At 39.1% G+C, this 22931-nt stretch overlaps 1 protein-coding gene across 1 annotated transcript in view; it reads left to right on the top strand.

The window, feature by feature from the left end:
* The first annotated feature begins 524 nt into the window (after positions 1–524).
* The window catches only part of BMP3 (bone morphogenetic protein 3), a 35684-nt gene continuing 13277 nt past the window's right edge, over positions 525–22931 (top strand). The window contains exon 1 of the mRNA XM_043972772.1: positions 525–822. Coding sequence (XP_043828707.1) covers positions 525–822 — 298 coding nt within the window. The remainder of the gene's footprint in view (positions 823–22931) is intronic.

Genomic DNA, 22931 nt, shown 5'->3' with positions numbered 1-22931 from the left:
GCCTCTCCGGAGAGGAGCTTCAGGGAGAAGGAACGCCAAGCAGTGCCCACGCCGCCACCGGGCTTCTCCTGCCCCCCGCCCCCCAGCAGCTGATCTCCCCACCCCTGCCCGCCTCCCCGAGAGCCCGGGCAGACGGGCATGGTAAGACTAGCCCCGGGCAGCCGCGGACGCCCCCCGCCCTGAAGAGCTTTGGGTGCCCGCGTCCCGCCTCGCCCGCTGGGCTCCCCGCGCAGTGCCCCGGAGAGCTCGCCTTCCATGACCGCTCCCGCCCGCTTGCTCTGGCAGCAGCTCCTGGAGACAGCCTGCGAGCGAGCGCACACTCGGGCACTCTCTTTGCCCGGCTGCCGCTAACGGAGGAGGACCCCGCTCTCCGCTTCCCTCGCCCCCCCCCCAGCCCCCGGCTCCCTCGTGCCCGCTGCCCGCCTCGCCGCCCTTGCCCTCGGAGGCAGACGTCGGCCGGAGCGCCCGAAGTGGCACCGAGGAGCAGCCGGACGCTCCCGAGAGGGCAGCGCCCCAGGAGGAGCATGGCCCCGCTCCGCTGCCTGCTCTACCTGTGGCTCGGCTGGAGCTACGCGAGCTCGGGGCGCGGGGAGCGCCCGCAGCAGCCCCCCCAGGGGCCCCGCGACGCGGACCCGGGACGGCTGGTCCGGGGCGCCGGCAGGACGGAGCCTCCGGACCAGGTGGCCGAGCATATGCTGAGGCTCTATGACAAGTACCGCGGAGGTACCGCGGCTGGGGCGCCCCGCAAGACCAGGCACCCCCGGCACGTGCCCCTCCCGGAGGGCAACACTGTCCGCAGCTTCCGAGCTAGACTAGGAGCAGGTGAGTCGCCCCTCATCCCCACCGCGAGCGGCCCCGGGGGGGAGGGTGTGCTCTCCGTGCCCCTTTTGTGCCCCCCTCCCCAGTCGTCCCTTTCCTTTTTGGTTCAGCTCAGCTCAGGACAGGCTGAGCAAAGAGGTCAGGGGGAGAGAGAAGTGGGCTCAGTGAAGGCTTGCCAAGAGGTGGGATGGCGGCCGAAGGTGTGTGTTGGACGTGGGGGAACTATAGGGAGAGGGACCTAGAGATGCTGTCGCAGGCTCCCTATTCTTTCCATTAAAGCTCTTCAGACTGACGTTACTCAGCGCCTGTGGGGATACAGGTGCCGCTGAGAGCCTCCACCCAAATCAGAAGTCTGGCTCAGAATGCACATCTTTTATCTGCATCACTTAAAAATCCAAAAAGATACGTTTTGCTTTTCTCATTGCTTTAATATCCAAATATGACCTCTCCCCTCACTCACACTGTAAACCATCCCTTGTTAACAAAGCTTTAATGGAAAGGGAAACGGAAAAAAGTTCAGTAAAATTATCCTGTGGGTCAACTGAGTAAGTTGCTCCACACCCACAGTCCCCTTTGCTCCATTTAAAAAATGCTTTTTCCAACTTCCATCAAATTTGGTGGCTTCCTTGGTTGGAGAAAATAGCCATCTGATATCTGGATTGTTTAAAATAACCAAAACTTTTCCAAAGGTGGAGAAGTTTCTTCTGAAAATTTTGTTGTTTGTGTGTCCCAGGGCTGAGAATGGGTGGCAGTGTTTGGGAACTCTTTTCGGTATATGCAGAGAAAAAGCTGTTCATCCTATCTTTCAACACAGATTATTGTAGACTGAAATTTATTGCTTAAGAAGGTTATTCCCTGGCCCTGCCAAGAAATATATAATTTATTATTAATACAAACGGCTTGGGAGATAGATTTCTGGAAGATGTCTATGCCTGCAAGCTTTGAGGATATACAGTTGTCCATTGTGGTAAATGTGTGTATGATAAAGGTAAATTTAACTGTAAATCTTCAACTGTAAATCTAGTTAACTGTAATCATTAAGATGCTCCAGCCATCCGCACCACCCTACTATTCTTGTCAAAACTACTAGACAATGATTTCCCAGAGCTCTGATATGTATAAGTCCTGAAAAAAAATTCAAGAAAAGTCCTGAATTGTACTTTGGAAATGCATTTTGGGGTTTAAGGCATGATGACATTTACAGTAAATATGAATTATGGTTGTCAGTATAAAACTCTTGAGCTACAGTCTGAGCTAAAGCAGATTTCTTTTTCAGCTGAGTATTATGTAAGGATGATCTGTGAGGAGTTAGCAAAGGCTCAGAGAACCACATCCATCTTGCTGTGGAATAGAGTATTCCCTAATTTGAGTGATCCACCTTCCCTAAAAGTCAACCACACAGGCTATGTATCCAGTTATGTGAAGTGTTTGGGGCATAGTTATGTATTGCCAGCAAACTGGAGTAGGGTCAGCATGAGGGAATTGAAACATCATATGCTTTAAAGATAACCCAGTGCAACTGCTTAATTTTACAAAGAAGATAAGTGACTTGTTCCACAAATTCAGGTGAATTAAGTGGTTGATCCAGATTCATCCAGACCTAGGCCTTCTGATTCCAAATCTACTCAGATTGGCATAAAGGAATGGGATGTCAATGACAATTCATGTCTGTTACATGGATGGTAATCTGATTAGTTACTACCAATAAGGGACAATAACTGGAGAAAATAGATGTCATTTGGACATTAAAAAAGTTAGTGTTGCTGATGGATCACATAGGTTAGGACAGGGGGAGTGGGGAAGAGTTTGGAGACCAGGAAAATGAATCTTTTCATTTATATACAGCGTCCAATTTTTTATCAACAGAGAGCTGATGTGTTTGATTTGTTGGTATTATCTAGTTAATATCCACTTTGGCTCCAGCTCTCTTAGGAAGCTTCCCTACAGGAAGGAATAACCAAATACTGTTACCCAATGGACTGAACAACCATCCCTACTCTCAGAAAATGGTCTTGAATATAGCAGAATCTGCTTTTTATGAAATTTATAAATGAACGAAGAACAAATGAATGAAAAAGCATTTATTAAACACTCACTACATACAAAGCACTGCTCTCCATGTTGGGAATACAAAGAGAAAAAATGGGACAGTTCCTGCTTTCAAAGAGTTTGTTTTTGAATGGGAGGGACAACACATAGATTTCAACTTTTCAGATAAAAAGGTCTCACGTGGTCTTTAGGGTGCAGCAGCAAAGCAGATAGTAATGCCTCTTCTTTAGCATCATTTCTACCGAAAATCATATCTGTGTGTGATGTTAAATCATTTCACAGTGCCAAGGATGTGAGTAGCAAGAATTTTACTTTTTTGGTCTCCAAGAGCTGTGATTGCTGAGGAGTGAGGGGTCAGCATGTATTCACCTCCCTGGGCATTGCTTCCCAACATGGTAGCTACATGATGGGCTAGGCTGGAATTAGGACCAACAAGTGGAATTTTGTTTTCTAGATTGCCAACTGGAATCTTCTTTGTAATACTAGATTTTTCTCACCAAAAATACACGTATGCTTCAAAAATCATTTTTTCACTTACAGAGCTTTAGTTTTTTCCAATAGAATTTGATGTCTCATTTTTAATATCAACTCTGAATATTTGGTGTTTCCAAACACTGAAAAGCTAAAATGTGGAACACTGAAAGGAAAATGTATAGCTCTCCAGGTCTAAGAACCTTAATCTTTTAATTTCATTTCATTTGAAGGAGCTCAATAGTAGATTTGGTTTGATTTTCACCAGTACTTGTAGCAAACCAATCCTATCCACGAAATGGTTTTTCCACAATTCATTATGAGCTTTCAGTAACAATACCAATTTAGGTTTATTGTGAATTACATAGATTTGCTTGAAGATGTTGAAGCACTTAACTGTAGACTGTAAATTCATAGAAACCAGCTAGAGATAAAAAGAAGTATCATGTGCCAGGCTAGACAAATCACCACCACTATCATCTCAACCACTGTCTCCCCTCATGTGCCAATGGACACATAACCCCCAAATTTGGAAATAGCAGTGCCCCCAAGACCAATGGCCCTTCATCCAGCCTAAAGTCCATAGCCATTGTCGAAGAGAGCCATCACCATGGAGAAAGGGCCCTTTTTCCTTGCCACCACCAACACCAGTTACTGAAAAACTACAAACACTGGGCAGGTAAACCCAAGAACCAAGGAATTGGGTTATTACATTAAAAAAACACATGAGTTTTTCTAGCCTAAATACTAACTAAACCCCAACTATGATTTCATCCCAGGAGCACCTCCTAGAGAGGTGACTTATCCTGAACCCCATCCCAACATGTTTAGGTATTCAGCTACTAGAGGACCTTGATGAAAGTAAGGTAGTTTCACTTAGAAGGGAAGCCACAGGGAAGCAGTCCAAGCTTCAGTATGAGTCTGGCTCCAAGCTACATTACATTTTGCTCACCCTGGCCCTCCTATTGACACACATTCTAGTAGGGCTGATGAAAGCTCTCTGGATTAGCAAATCAGAGATTCTTTCTAGTTTTAAACCTATTTAGTCTCAGGACATGTGGAACTCTTCAGACTGTACTCAAAGTTCCGGCTGAGCTATTGATTAACGTTATTTATTGTTCTAAACCTATAATAATGTCTTTGGTTGAAAACCAGCTTCTGTGGTCTCTTTATGATTACTTTATACTTAAATTATTACTTGCTGGTAGGTGGCATCCATCCTAAATATACTTTTCACTAACCTCTTTTCTCTGCTTCCCTTCATTGATGCCATTCCTCTGGGTTGCCAGAGTTATAAATTTACAGTACTTCTAAGTTCCTGAGATAGGAAAGTATTTACACAAAACAATTCAACCTATTAGGTTTTATCTTTTCTTTTGCAAGAAATTATTTATTAAGTTATTAATGGCAGCAAAGTTCAGCTCCATAAAAAACCCATGGTCACATGTCATAGGTTAGGAGGAGGGAATGAGGGGTATGCAATGAGTTTTTATTTTTAGCTTTTGTTTTTAAAAAATTGTCCTTGTTACCTTTTTTTTTTGTTTTTGTTTTTGTTTGGTGAGGCAATTGGGCTTAAGTGACTTGCCCAGGGTCACACAGGTAGTAAGTGTCAAGTGTTTGAGGCCGGAATTGAACTCAGGTCCTCGTGAATCCAAGGCCAGTGCTCTATCCACTGCGCCAAGTAGCTGCCCCACTTGTTACCTTTTTTTTTTTTTTTTTTTTTTAATGAGGCAATTGGGGTTAAGTGACTTGCCCAGGGTCACACAGCTAGTAAGTGTTAAGTGTCTGAGGCCGGATTTGAACCCAGGTACTCCTGACTCCAGGGCCAGTGCTCTATCCACTGCGCCACCTAGCTGCCCCCACTTGTTACCTTTTAATGAAAGTAAAACACTAGGGCAGCTAGGTGGTGCAGTGGATAGGGCACTAGCCCTGGAGTCAGGAGGACCATAGTTCAAATCTGACCTCAGACACTTTACTAGCTGTGTGACCCTGGGCAAGTTATTTAACCCTAATTGCCTCACCAAAAAAAAAAAAAAGTAAAACATTGGCACATTAGGAGTGTCCCCCTTTCTTTGTTAATTATTTTATCACCATTCCCATAGTTAGTACTTTTTTTTCTTAATTGTAATTACAACCTTTCTAAGGTGCACTTATACAAGGAACTGCTTAAATTTATGTAAGTAGCTTTTTGGGAAAAAAAAAGAGGTTTACTTTGTTGGGCACATAGCTTTTTAAAAACATCATCTAGATTTTAGATTTAGGTTATTTTGTTTTGTTTTTTAACAGCACCCTCCTTTTACTGGAAAGGAAACTCATTACTGAATAGGCAGCTCCCTATATCAATGCAAGTCAGCACCTGCTCAGTGACTTAAGAGTTTTAGTTCGCTGACTGGGGCACTGAGAAGTGATATAATTCGCCAAGGTCATAAAGCCAGTATACGTCAGAAGTCTGGATGTGTTATGCAAGTCTTCATGACTTTGAGGTCAAATGGCAATCCACTCCTAGAAAATACAAGTGAGCATTTGGACCCACAAGTGAATCCCTCACTTTAAGGATAATGACATTGTAGCTTTGGCATAATTCTGGTGGTGAATAGCTTCAGATGGATAATAGGGAATCAAAAGGTAGAAGGTCACTCCATTAGAAGAAATCCCTATAAAATGTCCCCAAAACAATGAGAAAGAATTATTGTGAGGGGCAGCTAGGTGGCGCGGTGGATAGAGCACTGGCCCTGGATTCAGGAGGACCTGAGTTCAAATCCAGCCCCATACATTTAACACTTACTAGCTGTGTGACCCTGGGCAAGTCACTTAACCCTAACTCCCTCACCAAAAAAAAATTTTAAAGAAAAAGAAAAGAATTATTGTGTAATAGTTTAGAATTTGGCAAAGTGGCAAAATATAGGCATAAAATCTAATTGCTTTGAATTTCTTGGACCTGAAAAAGAAGGCTGGAAATGAACTATATTTGAATTATTGGATATTTCCACTTAAGTAAATCAGGCTATCTGGAGAGGGGTGGTGAAAGAATAAAATGTTTGCCCCCTAATAAAGTTTTTACTCTATTGGCAAGATCATTTTACAATCTGAAGTTTTTAGGACACCACAAATACTTGTTATCTATGCTAATGAAAAAAGAGAGAGAAGTGTCAATTATGCACAAATAATTTAATTTTTACTTTGTACTGTAGACAGGTATACTCAAAATATCAGATGGGGCATAGAATCAATACAAGAGGCTTCTAAAGATGAAATTCCACTTAAAGAAAATTGAAAATTAACTACATAGTTAAAATAAGTTCTTAGGATTACAAACGTTAATTTTATAAGTACTTTCCCAAGCAAGCACTGATATGGGAACAAGAATGAGTATGTGGAACTTGGAGCTCCATAGATACATTTGGTAGGATGTTCTGAAACTCATCTTTTAAATCCCTACTATATTAGTGTCAGATGTTCTTAAATTAGAAAGAACATGGATTTTTAGTACCATCATATTCATATGGTCTATGTTATTCTAGGTTTCAGAACATCAGGAGAGAATGCTTTATTCTTTTCTCAAACTGAGTATATTGCTCCTAGAAGTTCCTATTTGAACTCTGTTAAGTTCTAGAGCAGGGTAACTAGGTGACAAAGTGGAAAAAGTGCTGGGCCTAGAGTGACTCTCATCTTCATGAGAAGACTCATCTTTATGAGTTCAAATCTGGCCTAAAACACTTATTAGCTGTGTGACCCTGGGTAAGTCACTTAACACTGTCTGCCTTAGTTTCCTTATCTGTAAAATGAGTTGGAGAGGGAAATGGCAAACCCATTCAGCATCTCTTCTAAGAAAATCCCAAAAGGGCTCACAAAGAGTTGGATTGAACAACAACAATATTCTAGAGACAACATGGTGAGTGGAAAGAGGCCTGACCTCAATTCTGATTTTAACTCGCTTCTTACTACTTGTGTGACTTTACCTGCCTGGGTATTAGTTCCTCATAGAAAGTCCCAGCTCTAAATCTATGATCCAATAATGAGAGAAGCCGCCATGATTTCATAACCCAGAGTTCTTTTCTGAACTAAATTTAAGAGAGTAATTCTTCATGGATATGTAGGAAAAGACCCTCCTTTTGCTTGAAATTTATGGGATTGATTGATATTTTGGAATTTATTAAATTTACTGTTTAAATTCTTTGGGAAAAAAGTTCATTAGAAATAAAATAAGGCGGGGCAGCTAGGTGTTTCAGTGGATAGAGCACCAGCCCTGGAGTCAGGAGGACCTGAGTTCAAATCCGGCCCCAGACACTTAACACTTACTAGCTGTATGACCCTGGGCAAGTCACTTAACCCCAATTGCCTCACTAAAAAAAAAAAAAAGAAATAAAAGAAATAAAATAAGGGAGCAGCTAGGTGGCACAGTGGATGAAGCACCAGCCCTGGATTCAGGAGGACCTGAGTTCAAATCTGACCTCAGGTACTTGACACTAGCTGTGTGACCCTGGGCAAGTCAATTAACCCTCATTGCCCCGCCAAAAAATAAACAAATGAATGAATGAATGGATGGATGGATGGATGGATGGATGGATGGATTGATGCTGGATGGATGAATGGATGGATGGATGAATAAGTAAACAAATAAATGAATAAATGAATGAATAGATAAATAAAAATAAGCAATGCTTTAAAAAAAACTATCATCATTGCTATTCAATATTGTAATGCAAGGCCCATTTAATAAAATCAGAATGCCTTGTATAATCCCTTTTATTTATGAAATATAGGAAGCATATTGAAAAATACATAGAAAACCCAGTGCAAATTCTTCATCTTTAGCATAGGAAATTTGATTGAAAAATTATTTCTTTTTTTGTAAAATATTTCCACAGAAACTCTGTTATAAATTTTCCCACATACTGACAAAAAAAATTTTAAAAGATAATCTAATGTATAGCAATATACTCAAACATCAAACTTAACAAGAGTTTAATTTGATATTTTTGTAAAAAAATTCATCTTCAGCTTAATTTCCTTTTCAAATGTTTTACATTGGGAACCATATTTTTGTGATGTAAGTTAACTTTTTTTTAACACCAAATCCTCTTGTAAGTTTAATGATCATAAGTTAACAAATAGCATATCTTTATTTTGGTATGATGGTGGAAAGACATTTTTGCCCAGTAAAAATATTCCCAGGGTATGCCAAGTGCAATTCAGAATGAATTTGGATAGTTGTGTTATATCCATGAATGGGGAATTTTTATAATGGAAATACTGACACAGTCTTGACCCTAGTGGGGCAAGTGCATGATGATATCAAATCTAAACTATAGTTAATGACTTTATAACTCAATTGCCCTTGCAACTGTGTCTTTTTTCACCCGTAGAATACATATGGCAGTCTATAAAAATGCTGGTATATCCTCTATAAATGTAAACACATGGTATGATAATGGAGTTTTCCAGCATATATATGTATAAGAATGTCTCTTGCAACAAATCTTTTAATGGTGATGTCAGGTTTAAAATATTTTATCAATGTTTTTGGTTTTGCATCACCTCAATTCCCCAACATGACCCTTTCCTCACCCTTCCCCCAAGATCCATCCCTTATAAACACAGGAGTCTTGCCCCAGTCCAGCCACCATAGCCACCTTTGGCTCCTGCAGAAAAGGGACCAGGCATCCCACCCAACACCAACCAGCTGCCATTCACAGGACATGCCATCCAGCTAAGGTGAAGTAGCAGGACAGACAGGGGAGACAGGAGGCTGAATGAGCTAGACAAGTTGACCCCCCTCTGCCATTGTTACAACCTTGACTACCATCTCCCCTCAGACCCTGATAGCAACATCCCTGGACCCTCAACCCAAGCTGATTAAGAATAGCAGTGTCAGGGCAGCTAGGTGGCACAGTGGTTAAAGCACCGGCCCTGGATTCAGGAGGTCCTGAGTTCAAATCTGGCCTCAGACCCTTGACATTTACTAGCTGTGTGACCCTGGGCAAATCACTTAACCCTCATTATCCCCCCCCCCCAAAAAAAGAATAGCAGTGTCCTCTAGATATCAGACCACCTTCCATCCCAGTCCTCAAAGCTATCACTGAGGGGTGAAAGCAATGTGGGGAAGGAACCCACCTTCCTCATCACTGCTAGAAATGATTGCTGACCACCTGCCGCTAGTAGGCATGTATATACAAGAGCCCTGGGGGTGGCACCACTATCTCTCCTCAGACCCTGATAGAGATAGGAAGGACCCTGAATTCAGAACCTTGAATAGAAATGCTTCCTTCCCAGTATTCTCAACCTTCATTCTGGGAAGCAGCCCCCACGAAGACATAGTCTAGTAACTGCTCCTACGTGTACTAGTAGTAGGCCTCCACCAGTCGCGGATGACCATGGATCAGCGCCTTGAAGAGCCACAGGCCACAGTGAGTCTGTGCAGTCCGATATGGGAGCCGCAGCTCCTGAGTGACTTATAACCAGTAACTGCCACATCCCGTGTTGTATCTACCCCATGAGGAGTAGCTGGAGTGTCCTCTCCAGGGCGCTGGCCTGGGCGGATCAATATGGAAAACAAGCTGTTGCCCATGCAGCAGGTTTTCCCTCTCCGTGACATTGGTGGATCCAAAGGAGAGGCAGAGCCAATACAGTTTGGCACCAGTGCCGCCGCAGGAGTTGCCAGAGGGATGTGATGTCCAATATCCAACTGCCTAAGGGACTCCAACTCTTGATTTTTCCTCAGGGTTAACTCCTGAAGCCTTTCCCATATATGGGTATAGCCGCAAGGCAGCGGCTATGTACTACAGCCACGATAAAATAAAGTTCTTGTCACCAAAGTCCTCAGGACTCTCAAATGCTTCAACATCCAGAACTGATGGGATTTTTAAAAAACTGATGATTTTATCAGTGGAAATGACAATGAAGAAAAGGCAATCTCATGTGCTCTGCCTCTTCTGAAACCTTTTGTATATGTTGTAGAGACTGAGATTGCTTTACTTTTTTCTGTTTGTCTCCCCAGTGCTTGGAATAGGGCTTTGCACATAGTAATTACTTAATACATTCATTCATTTATTCATTTGTGAAAGAAAAATTTGAGAAGTCATTTGTTTTTTTTTTAAAAAAGAGAGAGTTCTGGGGCTGGTAGGTAATGCAGTGGATAGCGCACCAGCCCTGGATTCAGGAGGACCTGAGTTCAAATCCAGCCTTAGACACTTGACACTTAGTAGCTGTGTGACCCTGAACAAGTCACTTAACCCCCACTGCCCCACCCCCAAAAATAAATCAATTAAAAAATGTTTTTTAAATTAAAAAAAGAGAGTTCAGCAAAACTAAACCTATCAACCAAGGCCAACATTATACGTAGGATCCAGTACCCCTGATTCCTACTTATACAAAGATGGTGGGGTTGATTTTCATATATATTTTGGGGGCCGTGCTTGATCATTATTACTTTTTCTTTTTGGTTATGCAAAATGGTGAACTTCTCTTACAGTTTACAAAACATATATTAAATTTAAAATCATAACAAAATCATTTGTCAGTGTCTCCTAAACTTCCTTATGCTTTCTTTTCTTTAATTTAAAAATGTTTCACTGGCACTCTTTAGTTTCATTTTTTTCTTCTTTTACATCATTAGCATTACCAATACCACCACATCCCCAACAATTCTCCCATTCTCAAATAAAAGTTCTTCCTTAGAACAAATAAGTCTATGGAAGCAAAACAAATTCATGGATTGGCAGTGTCTACAAAGATATCTTCATAATTATTCTTCTGGAGTCCATTGAGCAGATTTCTAAAGTCTTTCAAAGTTGGTTTCCTTTAAATTATTGTAATCATTTTATAAATTATTCTCCTAGTTCTGTTCACTTCACCATTCATCAGTTCATAAATTGATTGTATGAATTATTCCAATGTCTTTCCCATGTTTCTTCAAATCCAAACTTTTTGTCACTTATTATAGCAAAAATATTCCTTTATATTAATTTCCTTTGTTCAGCCATTTCACAATTTATGGTCATCTATCTTGTTTCTATTTCTTTGTTTAAACCAAAAAAAGTGCTGTTACTAATATTCTGGACTATAAGGATCTTTTCTCTGTGACTGACCTCTGGGGTATGTGCACGGTAGTGGCATCCCTGGTTCATTTGATGCAGTGGCTTTTTAGGTAGAATTTAAAACTGTTTCCTCAAATGATTGGATAAATATACTGCTCTATCAACCATACATGTGTGTAATTGTCCTCTTACTGTCCCTCTTACCATTGCAATTTCCCTGTTTTGTATCTTTTCTAATCTGATATGTGAAAGGTGAACTTCAGAGTTGTTTTAACTTGCATTTATGTCAGTGATTTGAAGCAAAAGCCATTCACTTTCATGCAATCAAAATTACCCATTGTATCATTTGTGGTCATGTCTAGCCCTTGTTTGGCCAACGACTATTATTATGCAGGCTGGCCAACCTTCAACCCCCTCCAGCTGACTTTCTAGATGTTACCACCATACCTCAGCCTTAATCTCACTTTGGGACTTCCCTCAGACCCTGGGACTTCAGATTTCTACCATGCCAGCTCTTTTTTATCTTTGGTGAATTCTTTTCAGGGCTTGCATTTTGGGGAGGGGTTCAGGTCAGCCAATCATCGTTCTCATCCCCACTGTGCATCCCACATTCTAGCCTTCACCTCCCACATCTTATGACCAAGACATTTTTTTTTTCTCTCTGTTTGTAATGTGGAGTAATTCTTAGTTTACCTCTTGAGCTTCTCTTAATCCATAGAATTTCTTCATTGTATTTGGCATATTCTGTTTATTATTCATAAACCTAGTCTTTACTCCTGATATATTAAAACCTAGTTTACCTTAAGTATTATTGTAAATGCCAGTATTATTTTTATTCTCTGCAATTCTGTTATTCAGCATCTTTGATTCTAACATTGTTACTTAAATTTCATTCATTTTATTTTCTTCTATCTTTATTTTTGCTCCCAGAAAGCTTTTTGATAAGATGGGGGCAGCTAAGAACTTACTTAAACTAAATGTTTTTGTTAGCTGTGTACATGGCTCAGTTGGTAGAGAGTCAAGTCTGGAGTTAGGAAGACTTATTTTTGTGAGTTCAAATCTGACCTCATACACTTACTAGCTGTGTGACCCTGGACAAGTCACATAACCCTATTTCCCTCAATTCCTCTTCTATAAAATGAGCTGGAGAAGGAAATGGCAAACCACTCCAGTATCTTTGCCAATAAAACCACAAAAAGGGTCATGGAGAGTTGGGCATGACTGAAAAACAACCGAACAAGAAAAAAATATAGAACTGTTAATTTAGTAATTTTTTAAAAACAAATTTAAAGTGGTTAATGTATGGAGGGAATAAAGTCAGTCATTTCAAAGAAGAATGGATGTTGTATAGTATTGATTTTTCTGTTCATGGAGTTGTCTAAATCTGGACTTATATTCTAGTCCTTTGCAGCAAATTAGGTATGTCACTTTAAGTAAATCACTTACCCCTTCTGAGACTAGATTTTCTCTTTTGTCAGATGGAGATTCCAATGCCTGTCCACCTACCTCACAGGTTTATTGTGATAATTAAAAGACATAAAAGAAATGAAAATGCCTTAAAGAATGCAAATTATAACTCTAAAAAAGAATATTTATTGTTTTAAACGTTGATTTTTTCATCTACAACTTTATGAAACAGATTAGTCAACAAGCATTAATTAAACCCTGACTTTGTGCCCCAACTGGACCTTGCTCTGCTACAAAAAGAGCTTACATTCTATAACTTGTGCTTATATGTATTAAGTATGTACAAAACAATACAAGGGGATAGGAGGGGACACTAGCAGCTGATTGAGAAAGGTTTCAAGAAACATTCCAGTCTTGGAGAGTAGTGAGTAGTCAGTGCAAAAACCAAGACAATGGAGATAAAATGTACCAGTAAAATGGAGTGTGCATAACTTGATTAATGATAGTGGGAATGTGAATGAAAGAATTCCCTTGATTCACTCATAGTTCTTTTTTGCCATTCACTGTTTCTAAGTCAATTCTGTTCTAATTTCTCTTGGGCAGGTCAAACCGATATAATAAAAATGACAACAGTCCCTAAATTAACTTACTTATTCAGTACTTTACCAATCAAACTACCAAAGATATTTTATAGAGTTGGAAAAAGTAACAACAACATTCATCTGGAAGAACAAAAATTCAAGAAGACCGAGGAAATCAATGAAAAAAAATGTCAAAAAAAGCCGCCTAGCCGTACCAGATCTCAAACTGCATTACAAAGTAGTAATCGTCAAAACCATCTGGTACTAGCTAAGAAATAGAATGGTGGACCAATGAAATAGATTAGATACGTAATACACAATAGTAAATAGCCACGAGAATCAAAGACTCAATGGCTAGCAGAAAATATTTCACCATTATATAACTGGCTGTTGCTTCATGGAGGAATAAATGAATGGCCTACAGTATAAGGAAGAGGGAGTACTACACATTTCTATACTTTGCCATTTTTGCAGTTCTAGCAGCTATGATTTGTTTAAATAAAAAAGATATAGTTAATGATTTTTCTCTATGACTAACTTTTTGTGACTTCTGAAGTTTTAATTAGTCAAGTTTTATTTTAGATTTAAAATAGCTTTTCAATATATCTTTATCACTTTACATATGTTTTGTTCAGTCATTCAGGCATGTCTGACTCTTTGTGACTCCATGGACTCCATGTGCTATGGCCCACCAGGTCCTTCTGTCCTCCACTATCTCCTGACATTTGTCCAGGCTCATGTTCATTGCTTCTGTGACAGTGTATATCCATCTCATCCTCTGCCATCCCATTTTCCTTTTGCCTTCAATCTTTCCCAACATCAGCATCTTTTCCAATGCGTCCTGTCTTGCCATTATGTGGCCAAAGTATTTAAGTTTCATCTTCAGCATTTGGCCTTTCTGTGAATAGCCTGACTGATGTAATCTCTTTGCTATCCAAAGGATTCTTAACAGCCTTCTCCAGCACCACAATTAGAAAGTATCAATTCTGCAGTGCTCAGCTTTCCTTATAATTCAACTTTTATAAGCCATACATAGCTACTGGAAAAGTCATGACTTTGACTATACAGACCTTTGTTAGCAAGGTGATTTCTCTGATTTTTAATATGCTGTCCAGATTTGCCATAGCTTCCCTTCCCAAAAGCAAGTGTGTGTGTGTGTGTGTGTGTGGTTTTTTAAAAAATTTCATGGCTGCAGTCACCATCTGTAGTGATCTTTGATACTGTTAAGGGCTAAAATTCTAGCTAGTCTGTCTAAAATGTCTAATGAGTGGTCGCCAATAAATTATAAGCTTTAGCAAGAGTTAGATTTTTAAGCATTTATTAAGGAGAATAAGAATTTGGTAAAGAGAGAGAGAAAGGCCTAGATTCCTATCTATTAAAGGGAGAGCACATTTCTCGCTCCGCTCTCCACCAGAGTCCAAAGGAAAGAGCCCGAGACCGAGTGCCAGTCTCTTCCTTTCTCCTCCCACTAGTCCGTCTCACTTCCTCCCGCCAAAGAAAAGACTCCTGGTCTTGCCCTCAAAGACCTTCCCTTCATGGGCAGAACTCTTCTACAGTAAGTATCCAGCAGGTGGCGTCATTCCAATCGTTACAATACTAAGAATATAAAATCTGACACTGCTTCCATTTCTTCTCCCTCTATTTGCCAGTAAGCAATGGAACCAGTTACCAAGATCTTCATTTTTCAATGTTAAACTTCAAGCAGATTTTTATACAGTCATCTTTCACCCTCATCAATAAGCTTCTTAATTCCTCTTCACTTTCTGCCATCAGAGTAGTATCATCTACGTATCTGAGATGCTTGATATTTCTCCTGGTTACCTTAATTCTGGCTTTTGATTCATCCAGCCTGGTATTTCTCCTGATATACTCTTCATATAAGTTAAAGAAATAAGGTGACAATATGCAGCCTTGTTGTACTCCCTTTCCAATCTTAAACTAGTCAGTTGTTCTATGCTCAGTTTTAACTCTTGCTTCTTGGACTGAATGCCATTTTTTGAGTAGACAAGTAAGATGATCTGGTACTCCTATCTGTTTGAGGACTTGAATTTTTTTTTTTTTAATGATCCACACAAAGGCTTTAGTGTACGGTAAAGTAGAAATAGATGTCTTTCTGAAATTCTTTTGCTTTCTCCATAATCTAGTGAATGTTGGCAATTTGGTCTCTAGTTCCTCTGCTTTTTAGAAAAGCAGCCCACTCTTCTGGTAATTCTCAGTTCACATATTGCTGATCTTAAGCATAACTTTGCTGGCATGTGAAGGAAATGAAATTGTTTGGTAATTTGAATATTCCTTGGCATTGTCCTTTCTTAGGATTGGGACATAAACTGATCCTTTCTAATCCAGAGACCACTGTTAAATTGTCCAAATTTGGTGGCATATTTAATGTAGCACTTTAATAGCATCATCTTTTAGGATTTTAAACAGCTCAGCTGAAATTTTGTCACCTGCACTAGCCTTTTTATTATGAATGCTTCCTAAGGCCCTCCTGACTTCATTTTCTAGGATGTCTGACTCTAGATCAATAACCATACAATTGTGGTTATTGATAAGGTTAAGATCTTCCTTGTATGTAATCTCTTATGTGTTCTTTCCATCTCTTCTTTACCTCTTTTCCTTCAAAGAACAGAGATTTCAAAGAAAATTTTCCTGCAAAAAAATGGGCATTGTAAACGACAAAAATGGTAGACATTTAAGAGAAGCAGAAAAGGTTAAGAAGAGTTAATGAGAATACACACACACTATATATATATATATATATATATATATGTGTGTGTGTGTGTGTGTGTGTGTGTGTGTGTGTGTGTACATTACACATATCACATTGCAGCCTTATTTTATACTTAAATTATAATTATTCATTTATCCATTATCTCCCTTCCTGGATTATTCCTCTGCCCTCTATCCTATGATGTAATCTTCATTATTTCTTCAGTTTAGGATAGATTATCCTTATAGCATGGATGGTTAAATCTAACTTGAAACCCAAGAGTTATACCAGGATTTATTAGGTGTTTTATTTTGATTTGAAAATGAATGGAAAACCAAAATAGTACTTCAGCATTTATTACACTACTACAGTGTAATACTGGAAAATGGATAAAGACATAAGACACCTGGATTCTAGTCCTGATACTTCGGCTGGGTGATTTTGGCCAACCAAGCCCATTAATCACTTTATTTCTGTTTCTATATCTACAAAGTTGAAGGCATAGGATTACACGATTTTCTAAGTCCCTTGGATTGTGGAATTACTGAATTTTCATAAATTCACCATGTATTTGAAGTACAGTAACAAATATTAATTAGATCATAACATATGTTTTGTTATTTTGTTGTTCATTTCTTTTTTTTTTTTTTTTTGGTGAGGTAGTTGGGGTTAACTGACTTGCCCAGAGTCACACAGCTAGTAAGTGTCAAGTGTCTGAGGTCGGATTTGAACTCAGGTCCTCCTGAATACAAGGCCGGTGCTTTATCCACTGTGCCACCTAGCTGCCCCATAATCATTTTCATTTACTTATTTCTTCATTCATTCATTCATTCATTCATTTGATTTTTTTGTGGGGCAATGAGGGTTAAGTGACTTGCCTAGGGTCACACAGCTAGTGTTAACTGTCTGAGGCTGGATTTGAACTCAGGTCCTCCTGACTAGGGCCAGTGCTTTATCCACTGCACCACCTAGCTGCCCCCATTGTTCATTTCTTTCAGTTGTGTCAGACTTTTTGTGACCCAATTGGGGTTTTCCTGGCAAAGATACTGGAGTAGTTTGCCATTTCCTTCTCCAGTTCATTTTATAGATGAAGAACCAAGGCAAATGGGGATAAGTGACTTGTCCAGAGTCACACAGCTAGTCAGTGTCTGAGGCCAGATTTGAACTCATGAAAATGAGTCTTCTTAACTCTAGGCTTGGCACTCACTGAGCCACCAAGTTGCCCAAAGCGTTTATTTTAAGTAAGTTCTTAGCAAAACCATAGATGCAAGACTGGATTTCCTTACTATCACTTAGAAAATGGCACCATCTATGGGTGATAGTCACATATTATCAACTTTTAAAAAAGTATTTTTTTTGAAAAAGAAGAATAAAGGACTCATCTTACAGCTAACACTTTAGAGGTCCAGTCAGTGATGGAATCCCTTCTAATACTATTCTTGATATTTCATTATCTGGTTTTTGTTGGAATTATTCCAGTAACAGGAACTCACAACTTCATGAGGAAACTCATTCCTTTTTTGATAAGTCTAAGGTATTCATTAATTTATCTTGCATTGCCATTTTGTAAGTCATCACATTAGGTGCTGCAAGAGATTCAAAGATTCAAAAGATATACTCCCTGCTCTCATGGATATTAAAAAAACAAGAGAAAAGATTTTAGGGAGATAAGCCATGTACATAGATAACAAAATGGCATTCATTGTGTAAGAAGAGTATAGATAAAGGTCAGTGAGAGTATAAAGGAGGGAGAAATGTCAGAGGTAAGTGAAGCCTTCCTGAAAGAGATGGTATTTAAATTTGGATTTGAAAGACTAAGTCAGTCAAAAAAATTTATTAAGTGCCTACTATGTTATAAGTAATGGAAATACAAAGAAAGTTTTTTAATATCTCTGCTATTAAGGGGCTCACAGTTTAATGATAGAGAAATCATGTTAACAAATAATATACAAATGAGATACATATGGGACAAATTTGAAATAATCAACAGGGGGAAGGCTCTAGAATTAAACAGAATCTTGGGGGCAGCTAGGTGGCACAGTGGATAGAGCACTGGCCCTGGATTCAGAAGGACCTGTGTTCAAATTCGGCCTCAGACACTTAACAGTTACTAGCTGTGTGACCCTGGGCAAGTCACTTAACCCTAATTGCCTCACCAAAATAATAATAATAATAAAAAAATATTAAAAAAAAAAGAGAGAGAGAGAATCAGAAAAGGCTTCCTGGAAAAGGTAGGACTTTAGCTGGTACTTGAGGGAAGCCCTAGAAGCCAGAAGGAGATGAGGAACAAGAGTATTACAGGCAGGAAGGATGGCTAGTGAAAATGCCTAGAGTCGGGCAGCTAGGTGGTGCAGTGGATAGAGCACTGGCCCTGGATTCAGGAGGACCTGGGTTCAAAACCGGCCTCAGACCCTTGATACTTACTGGCTGTGTGACCCTGGGAAAGTCACTTAACCCCAATTGCCTCACCAAAAAAAAATTATACTTAAATTATAATTATTCATATATCCATGCCTAGAGTTGGGAGGACCATCTTATGGGAAGAGCAGCCAAGATTGCAGTGTCCCTGCATAGAACTTTAACAGGGAGTGATAGAAAGTTCTACCTAATATTGAAATAAAACTGGCTCCCGATAATATTTTTTATGAAATGATAATAAATAATTCTGTTCTAAGCTCCTTCATGTGACAGGCCTTTAAATAACTGAAGGTAACTTTTATCTAAGCCACGCCCAGCCTAGATGGCATCTTCTCTAGGCTTCATATCTCAAATTTCTTCATATAACATGGTTTCTAGGCTCTTCACCCTCCTAATTGTGTCCTATCTTTTCTATTGTTCCTTTATGGTGTCTTTTCTGTTCCCATGAATTATTGGTTTATTCTTATCCACCAGGATGTTTATGAGTGTGATCTCCGTTCCTTCTGATTCTCTAACTTAGCAAAAGTGGTCCAGTCCCAGAATCCATATTCTTCTTACCTTTGTCTCATAAAATCCATAAATTCATTATAAGAAGAGCTAATGACCCTCTTCCTACACAAGGCCTTTCCTGAGTAACTGCAGTAATTAGCACTCTCTTCCTCTTAAAATTATTTTTCACATACGCACTAAGTTATTTACATATCTACCTATTTTATCTTCCCTGTGGCTCCTTGAGGGCAGGGTCTCTCTGCCCTACACACATACACACACACACACACCCTTTGGATCCTCAGGGCCTAGCAAAACACCCTCGGTGCAGAAGATAAGTAATAAGTGTTGACAATTTGAGTTTCCATGCATAATTTGTATGAGGATTTCTTTCTACCCTGATTCAGATAATTACCTGATTCATTCGTTCAATGCATATTTTTGAAGATCCATTATACTTTACCCTGTCAGATATATATATTTGGATACAGATGTAGATATGGATATGATATGAATATGGATATAGACTTAGTCATAGACATAGATATAGATATAGGTATAGAAATAGATACTAATAGAGAGAGAGGGATGTAGATGCAGATGCAGATATAGAAATAGATTTATGGAGAGAGAGAAAGAAATGCAATGCCCAGTGCATGTCCTCAAGAAGACTGTCTGTTTTGACAGACATAATACCTATTGGTATAAAGGTTGTTAAATAACAACAGGAGAACAATTCAAGAAAAGTACAAGCATCTATCTATTAAATGCTACATGGCTGGTATAAACAATACAGGCTAGGTGTTCAACAGAAGACTGAATGAGATATGTGGGGTTTCCACTGTATTCTGAAGGACATGTACTTGAATGGTCAGAGAAGGTTGATGATATAGCTGGGGGAATAAACTTGAACAAAGGCATGAAGACAAGAAGGTACAGTATATATTTCAGGGGCAGCATGAGTAGTTTATCTACAGTAGAATCATTGTAGGGGATTAGCAGGAGATATGAGACCTTTATATAGAAGTGCCAGACTAAAGAGTTTGAAGGTTATCCTCAAGGGCAGGGGGTCATTAACTATTTTTGTGTCCTGGACCCCTTGGGCAGTTGATCTGTTGAAGCCTAGGGACCTCATCTCAGAATAATATTTTAAAATGAATTTAATAAAATACAAAAGATTAAAAATACTAATTATAATGAAATAGTTATTAAAATTTAAAATAACTAAATTATTTTTTTTAAACTTATGGACTCCTGGTTAGGAAATTCTTCTCTGGGATAATAGAAGGGTTTTAAACAGAGGAATGATATTATTTTGTTTTTTGTTTTTTGTTTTTTTGCAGGCAATGGGGGTTAAGTGACTTGCCCAGGGTCACACAGCTAGTAAGTGTCAAGTGTCTGAGGCCGGATTTGAACTCAGGTACTCCTGAATCCAGGGCTGGTGCTTTAAGCACTGTACCATCTAGTTGCCCCTGAGGAATGATATTATACTTGAAGGAAAATTATAAGGAATAGTGAGTTGCACGACTTGGAGGAGTAATCCAAATAAGAAAAAATAAAGGCTTGAACTTGGGTGTATAGTGGCAGTGAGATCAGTCTGGGAATATATATCACGAAATAAAAATCAGCATATTTTCTGGAAAAACTGAATCTGCCTCGAGTTGCTTTTAACTTTAATTCCTTAAATCATTCTTTAAAAGAAAGAAAGAAAGAAAGAAAGAAAGAAAGAAAGAAGGAAGGAAGGAAGGAAGGAAGGAAGGAAGGAAGGAAGGAAGGAAGGAAGGAAGGAAGGAAAGAAAGAAAGAAAGAAAGAAAGAAAGAAAGAAAGAAAGAAAGAAAGAAAGAAAGAAAGAAAGAAAGAAAGAAAGAAAGAAAGAAGGAAAGAAAGGAAGAAAGAAAGAAAGAAAGAAAAGGAACATTGGGCTCTCTACTACCCATCTTCAAATCATTCTCTGGCAGCAAATAAGAGAGAAATGTCACCAGTGAACAATTCAGCACTCTATCCACTATACTACCTTACTGCAAATAATAATGATGCCAATAAGGTCAGATCACCTTTAGGATACTCCTCCCCAAATTTCACTCAAGGGTTGCATGTCCTGGTTAATCTATAGCTCTGCTAAATACGACTAAAACTATAGTTCACGAGCCCCCATATTTAACAGTCAGCTCTTTAATGATTAGCTTAAGGCAAAGGCATTTACTGAAATTGCATGTTATGAATAGTACTCGTAAAACATCCCTTATCCTCTCTTTCTACCCCCACAAAACATGAACACCTTCTCCCACAAATACAGTGCAAGGAGTAGGTACAAGGAGAGGTGAGGATGAGTATGGAGCCATGCATATAAGAAACATATCTGGCCAAGGTAACCCACACCTCTTTTACCATGGGGTCCTAGTGTTCTTTTGTTCTTCAGTATCCTCAGGCTGCTCTCCCATGGACTTAGTATCTCTGCTCAGCTGCTGCTTTGCCCCTCTCACTGGTCTTGCTCCTCTCCAGTGCTTAATTCTCTCCTGAGCACATCACCTATTCGGCAGGTTGGTCCTATGTAAGCCACTGTTGTAAATGGGGTGAAGAGAGAAATCTGCTCTCTCTTCTCCCATATGCTCCCATTACTGTACTTCGAAAGAGGCACAAAGTAAAAAGCAAAGAATGATTTTCTTTAAAAAGCTGGGTTCTTCCACCATATCTGACTTTTCTCAGTTGCAAGAGATGATTCCTTTTGAAGAGCTTGCTCTTCCTTTTAAATCTGCCGTACTATAATTTCATCAAGTTAATTGAAGAACTTCTTAAGGTCTTCACTTTCTTCAAATCTTCCCACCTCTGTATTTAACTAAGCTGTTACTGCTGCCCCAATTTCAATAAGTAGTAAAAGTATTTTTAATCTTATCCTCCTATTCCCTTCCTTAATATGTTTCTTTTCTTTTAGCTTTTTGAACTTCCAAGATCATACCTTGTCTCATACTTTCATTGTCCTTTAGAGATGATTGGATTCTGAAAGGACAACAAATCTTGCCTCGTCTTTTTGGAACATAAGCACGAGATATTTTTTAAGATGTCTGAACTCATTTCTTTTGCTTGTTTCTCTTACCTATTGCATTTGTCTTGTTAACTTTGGTTTTCTCAAACACTGAGAGCCTTTTTTTTTTCCTTTCCCAAGAAGTATACTATATTTTAGTTTATTCTTTCCTTTCTTATAGTTGATGTGTTGTTCTGCATTATAATGACTGGATTTCTTGGCATGGCATCTGTTATGGTATCTGTCTCATCAAACACACTTGGAACATTTATTTTTTTCTTTACCTTTAGAGCTTGAAAGTTGGTAATAACATTGTTAGATACATTATACTTAGAGTTTCTTTCAGGGGACGGCCTGTGAAATCCACCTATGCTTTGCCCTCTGGTTTAACTACTTCATGATTTTCTTTTGTGATTTTTTGAAATATGACTGATAGGATTTTTGTTTTTTCATTCTTCTCTAGGAATTTGATGATTCTTAGGTGTTTCTTTTTATGCCCTATTATCTATATCAATTGTTTTTGATAAATAATTTTATATGTTATTCTCAAATTTATCTTTTGGATTTCCTCTAATATATTATCATGGCATTTTTTAGTTCTTTTGATGACATTCTTCCCTGTCCCCCCACCAAGGATATTCCGTATGACTTTTTTAACTTTGCTAAGGTTCCCCAGCTTCTATCTAATAGTAATTTTATTTCTTCTTTGATCCACTCTGGGTTCTAACGACCTATCTGTTCTCTGTTTGAAGGCTCTATTTGTAATTATTGTTGAATTATACCATTTTAATAGTTTTATCCTCAGGCTCTCTTACCCCATTTTATTTGTTCATTGCATTATAATTTCCCTTTGTTCTTTCCCCCAATGTTTTTGCTGCTTTGTTGTTTCCTGTGGGTTCATAGAGCCTGAACTTGTTGAAGGACTGAA

This window comes from Dromiciops gliroides, chromosome 6 (genome assembly GCF_019393635.1).
Source record: "Dromiciops gliroides isolate mDroGli1 chromosome 6, mDroGli1.pri, whole genome shotgun sequence".
In the NCBI taxonomy this organism is placed as follows: domain Eukaryota; kingdom Metazoa; phylum Chordata; class Mammalia; order Microbiotheria; family Microbiotheriidae; genus Dromiciops; species Dromiciops gliroides.
Note: the sequence above shows the minus strand (reverse complement) of the source record. Positions and strands in the feature narration are given on the sequence as shown.